The sequence below is a fragment of the Heteronotia binoei genome, chromosome 14 (genome assembly GCF_032191835.1).
Source record: "Heteronotia binoei isolate CCM8104 ecotype False Entrance Well chromosome 14, APGP_CSIRO_Hbin_v1, whole genome shotgun sequence".
NCBI lineage: Eukaryota > Metazoa > Chordata > Lepidosauria > Squamata > Gekkonidae > Heteronotia > Heteronotia binoei.
Genome location: NC_083236.1, coordinates 24,214,910 through 24,226,282, shown reverse-complemented (window position 1 = coordinate 24,226,282; position 11,373 = coordinate 24,214,910). Strand labels below are relative to the sequence as shown.

General features: G+C 48.2%; 1 protein-coding gene across 1 annotated transcript in view; it reads left to right on the top strand.

The window, feature by feature from the left end:
* The window catches only part of BORCS5 (BLOC-1 related complex subunit 5), a 30,960-nt gene continuing 19,587 nt past the window's right edge, over positions 1 to 11,373 (top strand). Inside the window, exons 1-2 of the mRNA XM_060254246.1 lie at positions 1 to 321; positions 8,790 to 8,933. Of these exons, the coding sequence (XP_060110229.1) occupies positions 264 to 321; positions 8,790 to 8,933 (202 nt within the window). The 5' untranslated portion in view covers positions 1 to 263. The remainder of the gene's footprint in view (positions 322 to 8,789; positions 8,934 to 11,373) is intronic.

Sequence of the window (11,373 nt, the reverse complement as noted above, 5' to 3'; positions counted from 1 at the left end):
GACCCGGGAACCGAAAGCGGCTCTGGCTGCTGGGAAGGCGGAAGCCTCGGCGGTGGGTGTGCCGCAGGAGGCGGGCGGGGTGAGCCCAGCGAAAGGCAGCCGCGCTGGCTTGTCAGCCCCGAGCGATGCGCCTGGCTCTGGGGAGCAGCGCGGCGCTCCGTCTGCCGCCCGCCTAAACGCCGGCTCGGGGACGGCCTGGCCAGGCGCAGCGCCCTCCTTCTCCCCCCTTCTGCAGCCAGCCCCCTCTTGCCTGCCTGCCCGCCATGGGCGCGGAGCAAAGCACCGATGCGGACAGCCGGCCTCACGAGCCCAGCGTGTCGGGTAGGTGCCCCTGCTCGGTGCCGCTTTGGAGGGCGAGGGGGGAGGCGCCCGCGGCCAGGACGGATGCAGGAAGAACTCCTTGCAGGCAGAAAGCTAGCTGTAGCGGGGAGTCTTGCTGCGGGCGGAGGTTGTGTTGGGAACAAGAGAGCGTTCTGTCCTGCGCTGCAGGCTGCAGCCCAAGCACAAGTTTACTGCTTGGATCAGAAACGGCTGGATTTTGCCCCCTCCCCCCCCCCCCCAAAAAAAAAGGTCCACCAGGATGGCCAGAATCCCCATGGGAAGACCTCTGCAAAGGTGCTGTTGAAGTGGAGTAGAGATGCTTTAAGATTTCTCCCGAAAGTTTGGAGTGTAAAAGATGCTTCAGAATCCCTTTCCTGAAGGTTTTTCTTCTCTGGAGCTCTTCTCTGGAAGAGGCCAGTCTGTGTGACACCTGTCAGCAGAGCATGACAGGGAAGTGGAACCTTCTCTTTCAGAGCAGTCTACCTGTGCTGTAGGGCAGGCACTGTGGGAGAAGGGAGGGAGTTTTGTACCATTATTCTGGGCTTTGCAGAGGCACTGATGATATTTTTTGGGGGGGATTCTGTACTAGTTGAACCTTTAACCCCATTTATAGACTTTTATTGTTGTTATTCAATGCTTTTAAAAACATACCCGAGGTTCCTCTAACGCCAAGTTTCATGCACACCTCTGCTATGTGGGGGAGGGGAAACCCAAGCAAAATAAAATGTGTGTATATTGTAAGTCAAGCTGTGCTATGCAAATATTTTTTTCCTGTTGCAAGTAAATAATAGATTCAGGTTGGGTAGCCATGTTGGTCTGAAGCAGCAGAGCAAAGTTTGAGTCCAGGGCCGCCATTAAGACCTCGAATAAAACTCTGTTGGCCTTAAAGGTGCCTTGAGCTTGAACATGGTTCTTCAAGTAAATAATAGTGTGTGTTTCTAGTGCAACATAAGTTAGTTGATTGTGGCCAGACTGTGGCTTGGAAGCCATACGTGGCTCTTTCACACATATTGTGCAGCTTTCAAAGCCCCCCCCCCACTACCCCATTGGCTGGTTTGGAGAAGGCATCTGTCTCTTTAAATCAATTCTCCAAGCCAAGCCAGCCATTTAACGTTAAAGCTGCTTTCATTCCACCTCTCCCTCCCCTCCATCTATTTGCCTGCCTTCCTTTCTTCCATGAAATTCTCTCAAACATCTGGCATTCATGTTTTGTGGCTCTCAAACATCTGACACTTATTCTATGTGGCGCTTATGTTAAGCAAGTTTGGCCACCCCTGATTAAGGCCATACTGTCGATTAAATGGCAACTGAGTCTGAGAAGCCCATTATTGTTTATTTGTATGCAGTTTATAGTGCAGGCAAAAGGCTGACCAATACTGAGCATTTATGTAATGCCCTCAAATGCTCAGAATGCATACCTTTATTTTATTTCAAAGACTTTTATCCCGTCTTTGCTTTAAAAACAGTGTACCAATATAATAAATAGGCTACCGATAATTTTACAGAGAGAGAAATCACCACAAACACTCTGGTTCCAGAAATGCGGTACAACACAGCTAAGCAAAACCCAACAGCAGTCCCAGCCCTGTGTGTGTGTATGAAGTGCTGTTAAGTTGCAGCTGACTTATGGTGGCTCTGTAGGGTTTTCAAGGCACAAGAAAAATAGAGGTGGTTTGCCACTGCCTTCCTCTGCATTACGACCCTGCAATTCCTTGGGGGTCTCCTTCCAAATACTGACCAAGGCAGACTCTGCTTAGCCTCAGCGGATGTCATGAGCTATGGCTCTCCTGGGCCATCCAGGCCGGGGTAGCTAGTAAAGTGCAAACAAGCTTTATGCAGTTCATTTCTCAGTGGGGGTCGACACTTCCAAGCCATTCCCATCAGTTTAGGTGCAGATGTCAGCAAAACAGATCTCTTCATAAACCACAGAAGTCCATTGCCTACCCTGAGAATACCTTCCAAAGACCAGAACCTTTCTAAGCAAAGGTTGGCTCCATTCCATCCCTCCATGAAAGATCTAAAATTTCTTGGATCTAATTGCTCTGCCTTTCCTTGTTGTTGTCGTTCAGTCGCACAGTCGAGTCTGACTCTTTGCGACCCCATGGATAAAGTCACACCAGGCCCTCCTGTCTTCTACCATCCTCTGAAGCCTGCTCAAATTCATGTTAGTTACATCAGTAACGCTGTCCAGCCATCCCATCTTTTGCCGTCCCCTTCTTTTGCCTTCTGTCCTTCCCAGCATCAGGAACTTCTCCAGGGAGTGCTCCCTTCTCATTGGGTGGCCAACGTATTTGAGCTTCAGCTTCAGCATCTGACCTTCCAGGGAACAGTCTGGGTTGATTTCTCTTAGGACTGACTGATTTGGTTTTCTTGCCTTTCCTTGGCTATCGGTAATTAACCATAAAGGGCACAGATCCATAGCTGGAATGACTGCTCTAAACACTTTGTCAATGACTTTGGGTTACAAAGCTTGAAGCTGATTCAAACGGATTCAGCTCCTTGGTGTCTGGATATCTGGGGGCATTTGGACTGTAGGAACTCAGATTCACAGCTCAGATCTCCTGTGGCTGATTTTCTCCCCCAAGTGCCCCACAGTCGCTTCTCAGGAGTTCCCTCTTGCTAGTGCCCTGCTAAGCTTTGATCATTTTCAGCAGATCTACAAGTCTTGGCCCAAGACAGGATGGCAACATCTTGTTGCATCAGTCTTGGTTTTGAATTGGTTGGGGGGGGGGGGCGGGCCCAACCGTGACCTAAAGCCACAGACTCTTCAATCCCCTGTATTCAGAAAGAAGTCCTGCTTGTTAACTGTGGCTTGCTCCCTAGTAAGTGCCAGTAGGACTGCAGAGTTTCCAGCAGAGGAGAGACTTGAACCAGAATTCCTGATTCTTAGCTCGCTCTGATAGAGAGCCACCCTAACCAGGTGGACTTGGTTGCATCAGCAATGCGGGTGGAGCAGAGCTAGTCCAAATTTGATGTACTCTCGGTAGAGACCCAGTTCCAAGGATCAGGGGTTGTACCAGCTGCATTGGAGGCCGCAGCCACAACAACCAATCCCAGAGCAGCATATCAAACATACATGAAGGCAGCCAATTAACACACTGATACTAGACCTCCTCCCTGATGTCACTGCTGCTCCACCTATCTTCAGAGCCTCACAGGAAGGAGGAAAAGCATCCCAGCAGCCTCCACTGCAGGGAGGAATGTGGCATGGCCAAAGGAGCCCTATAGCTACCATCCTCCACGGAACTCCATAGATGTGAGATCAGATCTGCTCCTGCAAACGCGAGACCAGCACAGGGAAGGGAGCATGACCACTTGCTCCCAATGATGCAGCTGCCTCCACAGTTCACTTGGCAGGGGAAGCCCCCCCAGAAAGACCTTTTCTGTGCCTTTTCCCAGTCAAAAGCTGGTTCAGGCCTGGAGGAGCAGCTGCTTCATGGCTGCAAGTTCAGTGCGGGAGGGAAGGGGGGGGGGTTCAAATTTCACCAATAAGGCAAAACTCATTGTTTGGCCAGTGGAGGCGTGATTAGAATCTATACCTTAGGTAAGAGCCAGTTTGGGGTAGTGGTTAAGAGCATGGACTCTAATCTAGAGTCCATCTAATCTAATCTTGAGTCCATCTAATCTAATCTAGGACTGGGTTTGATTCCACATGCAACTGCTGGAGTGACCTTGGGTCAGTCGTGAGTCTCTCAGAGCTGTTCCGCTCAAGAGCAGTTTCTGTCAGAGCTCTCTCAGCCCCACCTGCCTCAGAGGGTGTTCGCTGTGTTGAGGAGAAGGGAAGGAGATTGTAAGCTGCTCTGTGACTCCGAGTGAAGGGCAGGATATAAATCCAATCTCCTCCTCTGGAGCATTCCTCTAACCACACGCCCGACTGAGCGCACATGAAAAGGTATAGCACTGTGGGACAGCACAGGCTTGGCATGTATGAAGTCCGCAGCTCAAGTCCTTCATGGAGCTACCATGCAGCCCTGGAAGGTGTGCCAACTACACCTGAGACTTTGCAATGGCAGATGCGGTTGGTGGGCACAGCCCATTCACGGCACAGACTCCCGTCTATTTGCTTTGCACTTGAAGGGCTGTCATCTAGAGGATGGTGTGGAATTGTTTTCCGTTGCCCCAGAAGCTAGGACCAGAACCAGTGGGATGAAATTAAATCAAGAGTTTCCGGCTCAACATTAGGAAGAACTTCCTGACGGTTAGAGCGGTACCTCAGTGGAACAGGCTTCCTCGGGAGGTGGTGGTCTCTCCTTCCTTCGAGGTTTTTAAACAGAGGCTAGATGGCCATCTGACAGCGATGAAGATTCTGTGAATTTAGGGGGAGGTATTTGTGAGTTTCCTGCATTGTGCAGGGGGTTGGACTGGATGACCCTGGTGGTCCCTTCCAACTCTATGATTCTACTATTCATCCCAGCTGCCCTTGTTCTCAGCAGATATCAGCAAGATAGGTTTCTGCATAAACCACAGAAGTTCATTGCCTCCCCTGAGAGCAACTTCCAAAGACCAGCACCGGTCTGAGCAAAGGCTGGCTCCCTTCCATCTCTCCGTGAAAACGTAAAGATTGTGTTTCCCAAGGGTCTTGTCCTCCCTTGCTAACTGTGCAGACGGTTGCCTCAGCCCACCCCCCTGGGGGGGATAGTAGTGGAAACATATTAATTAAGCAGTTGCAGGAATGGAGTTCTCACAGAGCAAGTCAGATGGATGCAGTCACCAACTCTCTGGGCCTATCAGGGTTCTTGTGCCTTTGAGAGCTGCAGAATAATACATACCTCAGAATCAGTGCTGTCCTGATTGCTGTGTGCGAGTGACCTGTATCAGGGCAGCGTGATGTGCTCTGCTCATTGCAGTTGTTGGTCACGTTGTAGGCCTAGTGTGAGGCTGGCCAGGCACTCTGGATGAGCTCCGTCCTGGCCAGTGCTGCTGCAAAGGGCTGAAAGAGACAGAAGGATGGGCATGGGTGGTGTCTAGCTGCAGCAAGAGACAGAAAGTGAGCATGAGCAGGCCTTGAATTCAGTAGGAGCTCATAGGAGCACAGCTCCTGAACCTTTCTGACGGCTCCCCCTCTTCCTCCCCACCTACCTTGTCCATTGAATAGGAGGTGCAGCTGCATAACAATTCCTGGATTAGGAGAGCTGGCAGCCAGCCAGCCACCAGGAGCTTTGCCACACCCCCAGCAGCCCTCATTAACCCCTGGAGAAGCCCGCGCCACCCTTTTTCCACTTCCTATGGGATTTTGGGCAGCGGGTGGCTTGCTGGCCTTTTGACTGAGGGGGGAGGAATGTCCAAGGAGAGCCCCAGGTGAGCAAGGCCTGCTTGGGCTGGCTGGATCTCTAGCCAGCCCAAGCTAGGCCTTGCTCGCCTGGGGCTCTTCTTTCTTGCGTTGGGTTGCTTTTGGCTGGTGGGGAGGGGCAGCATATGCTAATGAGATGCTCATGAGCTCCACCACCTATTTTTCTACAAAACAACCCCTGAGCATGAGGATTCTGCATATGGATCCCATTCTGATAACCACCTCTTCAATTCCATATGGTTGTCCCATGCTTGGATATCTCTGTTATGGTAGGTAGGTATTTACCTCAGTGACTGTACCATCCCTCACAGGGAGTTGCTGCTTAGGCATTGTGGTTTTTGTTTGTGCTGCTAATCAAGGATGGTGAAAGTGGTTGTGAGTGTTTAGCTAGGAGGAGCAGGGAGTGGAGATGCTGGTAGCCACCTAGAGATGTGGTTATGCTCCCCCCCCCCCCCACACACACATGCATGGGGTTATACTGGCAGGATATTACATGGAGTTCTGTCAGTGTTGCTCAGAGGGGAAAGCCTTCCTGTGCTGTGCATAATTCCTCTGTACTCTGTGGGTAGCAAACACTGCTAGCAGCTATAAAGGGAGGGAGAATTGGCGAGCAGTTAGGAGAGGGACAGTGGCTCAGTGGTAGAGCATCTGCTTGGTAAGCAGAAGGTCCCAGGTTCAATCCCTGGCATCTCCAACTAAAAAGGGTCCAGGCAAATAGGCATGAAAAACCTCAGCTTGAGACCCTGGAGAGCCACTGCCAGTCTGTGTAGACAATACTGACTTTGATGCACCGAGGGTCTGATTCAGTAGAAGGCAGCTTCATATGTTCAGTATGTTCAGTTGCACAGGAGGGACGCGTTGCGTGCAGGGAAAAGGCTGTGGAAAATAAATGCAGTTGGTTAATAACGGAGAGATACTTTTTCTCAGCTGCACCTCTAGCCAGAACCATTTGTAAAATGGCAAAGAGGGGCCATAAAGCAAGTTACAATTACCTGCTGCACCCTTTGGGTGGACACCCCCATACCAGTAAGAAAAAAACCCAGCTGAATTACTCCACATCAGAGGGTCTTATATCAGGCTCTGGGGATGTAGCAGCCACATCAGCACAGAGAGCCTCTGGTTGGGATGCTCTAAAGTTTAGTTCCCTTTAGACCCAGGGGCAGCAGCCTCTAGCAAGGTTTTAAGCCCTAAAAGCACAGTCTGGCCTCAAGAAGAAGTGAAACCAGCACAATCACTGTTTTCAGGCTGAATTCAGGGGCCGCCTGCTTCCTGAGTATCGGGGATGGCTGTATTGAAGACTCCTCTGACAGACATTTCCAGGCCGTTAGACAGAATATGACTTTTCAGTAGGACTGTTATGGGCTCAGGCAGTTGAAGAGCAAAATGCTGCTGTATTTTATCAGGAAACACCCCTGTATTTAACTGTCGTATCTAGTTATTTATTTATTTTATTTATTTCCGTAGATCTATAGGCTGCCCTTTCCCATAGTGGACTCAGGGCGGCTTCCGACACAATAAAACAATCAAATCAATTTAAAACAGTTTAAAACTAAGACAATTAAGCCACAGCTCACATTAGGTGGGGGGGCAAAGATGGTATTAACAGATCGATTAGGCTTAATTGTCCCAACCTAGGTGTTTAGATCCCGGCTATATTGGTTTCAAGGAATCAGTACAGTGCAATCAGTGTAGGGGAGGGCCATTTAAATGATAGGATGCCCATCTGCTTCAGCCATAGGCCCGATGGAACAGCTCCGTCTTACAGGTCCTCCGGAATGGTAACATATCCTGGAGGGCCGGAGCCTCCACCAAGAGCTGATTCCACCAGGTCGGGGCTAGGGCTGAAAAAGCCGTGGCCCTGGTCGAGGCAAGCCAGACGTCCGTGTTGTGATAGGTGGGTGGGTTCGCTGCTGTTGCCTAAGAACCTGCCAGGATTTGGAAAAGGCTGCCACAGGTTCACCCCCTTGCCCAATGCGGAGACACCAGACTCAGCTCACCTAACAAAAGGCCTGGTCAGGCCGTGGGGTGCTGAAGGCGATTGCTGCTGGAGCCTAAGGTGGACGGGTCATGGACAGCTTCAGACCAGCCGCTGCCCCAGCAGTCACTTGCGACCAACAGATTGCCTACGCCCACGTTCCAGTATGCATGCCTTTTCTTGAGGCTGCCTCAGTAATGCTGTGTAGCCTTTTGGATACTAAAGCTCATGCAGTTTGTCCATGGCTAATTCACACAGCTGTGGGTCATCGAGGGTGTCAAGCATGCGGGTTCAATGACGAGTCGAAGTTGATACAAAGACTACGTTTATTGATAGACCGATACTTTGGTGTAACAGGTTCTTGAGAGTAATGCTGCCAATACATTGATACAATACTTTTAAGGCTTACTTCAAAGGGATTCCAAGGGATGGGGTTGCAGGGTAGCATTCACACATAAGCTATCATAAATGTCTACATTCCCATAGTGTTATCAGGATGGCGTCCTGGCTTTCCCCAGATGGCTCGTACACCCTTACAGGAATGTATGGGAACGTGCTGATTACTTGGTTTCAGTTCTCACTACTTCTAATTATAAGCCATAAAGCAAGACGGGGAAGGGAAAGAATAACAAGCTAACAAAGTTGGATCCTCCATGATACTTCACAGACCAAGTTAGGCAGGACCCTAAAACAATCAATTATCAATGGAATTTCACCATGCTTGACAGAGGGTGTAGAAGAGTTAGATTCAAATCCAGTAGCACTTTCAAGACCAACAAGATTTCCAGAGTATAAACTCTTGAGAAAATCTGGTTGGTTTGTGAGGTGCTACTGTACTGCAGACTAGCCCGGTTATTCCTGAAACTGTCTTATGCACGTGTGAACTGGCCCTGAATACCCAAAGGAAGACCTTCTGCAGCTGGGGATAAGAACAGAAAACGGATTTAAAGTACTTCTCGTTCTTGATACTCACACTTTCCTTTCCCCCAGTCTCTGTCTTCCCATCCTTAGGAATTAAATGTTTCCATGTGTATCTAGCCCTCGTGGTGAATTCTTCCATTGGATTAGTTTGGGGTATTTGTAAAGGCAAAACTTGATTAAACAGCATGGGTTTTTGAGGGTGGGGTAATATCAGTTGAAGGAAAACAGTAATTGTACTTCAGGTGCTTCCTTTATTTATTGGTTTGGATTTATCTTTCCCAGCATCCCCTTCACCAGCCAAGCAACGAGCCAAAATGGATGACATTGTTGTGGTGGCCCAAGGGACTCAGTCATCACGCAATGTCAGCAACGACCCAGAAGTCATCAAGCTGCAGGAAATCCCAACATTCCAACCTCTTCTGAAAGGTAGGATGCTGCTCGATTTCACCTGAATGTTGAGTATCTAACTGGATATGCTCTCCTCCCACCCCCTTTCCAAAATACTTCTCCTTCTTGATACTCACACTTTCCTTTCCCCCAGTCTCTGTCTTCCCATCCTTCTGGAAAGCAGTCCAGACAATCAGGAGAAAAGGATAATTATCTGACACCTTGGCTTGCAGTGTCATTTGTTCACAGAATGTCCAGCAGTCATTTTTCCGTCACTTTAATTTTATTGTGAGCCCTGCTATACCGCTTTGCTGAGCGACATCATTCTCCCTGTCAGGTGTAACTTAGTGAACAATAAATAAAAGGCTTAATCAAAGGGCATTTGGGTTCAGCTGTGAGGAGCAGAAGACCTTTTCTGAGAGTGAACGGAGAGCTGGTTTGGAAAAGGCATTCTGAATCTTGCTGTGATGAAGGAGGTAGCTTGCTCCTCCCCTCAGTAATATATTTATTAGCATATTTTTAAATACATGTATCCTGAAACAGAGACCGCAAGTTTACAGTTTTCTGCCATCAAAGAGATGGACTCTTTAAAAGCCTGACCTGAACTTCCTGACACTTGAAATTGGCCGGGAATTTTAATAAAGGTCTAAAGTTGCCCACAATAATCTTGGAAGATTGTTGGGTCTGTGTTTTTGAGGCAAAATTCCAAGCCGTGAAATGCTGCTTCACTTCACTTCTCTTTGACAGCTTCATTGCTAGGGTCATAACCAGCACCTTGAATTCATCACTGAAGTCAACTGACAGCCCGAGTAGCTGGAGAGGACCATCCTTGGGGTGCCCAGGTCCAAACTGGCACTTTAGATAGGCCTCAGAAACCGCGAGCCAGTAAAGTGCTCTTGTGCTTTCTTTTCTGGTTGCAAGAGTGAAGTGGGTTTTTTAAAAAAAAATAAAATAAAGAATTGTATTGAGTTTTAAATGAGCAAGGTTGATGGTTACCATTGGCAACCTTGCATATACATTCCTGTACTCCTTATACTATGGATTGGTGGGAAAGGGGTTGGGGTTGAGGTTCATATCCTTGTTTGACTGTGAAGCTTGTGGGATTGCTTTGGGACAGCTCTCTGCTTTTCTGGCCTAGCCTGCCTCATTGTGAGGACAAAACAGCATAAAATTGTATACTGCGCTTTGTTGCAGGAACACTGGATACAAAATTTTAAATCAAGTTAGCTGAATGAAACATGAATCCCAGGTGTTGAATGCTGCCTGTGTTCTCACATCAATAATGTTGCCTTAACTGTGATGATAAAATGGGGAGACGAGACCTGTGTTTGCTGCCTTGAGCTCTTTGGAGCAGGGGATTGGACAAAATGTAACTAGGCAGGCAAAGAGATGTTAAATTAGCTTAGTACATCTAAGAAGACTGCGACGTCACCTGCTACTTCTGTTATGAATGGTCACTGTCGTATACAGTGGAGTCTTAGATAGAAATGGCAGACTTTGCCTTTTGTGTTGGGTTCTGCTTCTTTAGCTTTGTGGGTGCATGCACACTCACAAATGAATAGAGAACCCATAAAGGACGAGAATTTGGGATATAAAATCCTCAAATATCTGCCAACTTCATGTGTGTGTTGAAGTGTATATCCCATTCCCATCTAGGGTCTTAAAGCCAATAAGCTGTTCGGCCAGAAAAAGACAGCAATATAGCAAAAAATAAGTGATTGCTGTTCAATATTCATTTAAAGCAAACAATGCCTAATTGCAACAGCTGTAGATTTGCACACATAGAATGTTGAAATCCAGGTTAACAGTCGTTAAACGATAGAAGAGCAAAGAGACTTCTTATTCAGATGACTGTCTCTCCCTATATGTGCCCTGGAAAGCCCTGCTCTCTCTAGATGAACATCTCATGGTAGTCCCCAGCCCGAAAGATGTCTGCTTAGCCTTAACCAGGGCCAGGGCCTTTTCTGCTTTGGCCTCGGCATGGAGGAATGCACTTCCATCTGAGATCAGAGCCCTTCTACAGTTCTCCAGGGCCAGTAAAATGGAGCTGTTCCACCAGGCCTTTGGTGGAAGCAGCAGATGCTCAACCATCTCGGACTCCCCTTCTCACAGCCCCTGCTTCAGTGCCCCATATGTTAGTCTGTTTCCAAGATTGTAACCAGGGCACAGGGGAAATAAGGTACTATAGACTACCATCTAACATCTTGCAGGAGGTACTATGGGTTACTGGAAGGTGTTTGTTTTAGTTGCCATCTTGTTCTAACTGTTTTAAATCTGGTTTTTAGATGATATGTTTTAATGTTTATTTTCCTATATGTTGCAACCTCCTTGAGCCCACTTGTGGGGTAGTGTGGGATATAAAGCTAATGAAATGAATAAATAAATGAGGATCCAGAAGTTTTCTTCTCAGATCTGAGTAAATTACACAGAAAAGGAAGAAATGCTCAGTAGTTTCTAATGAAGACTTACCACAGGTACA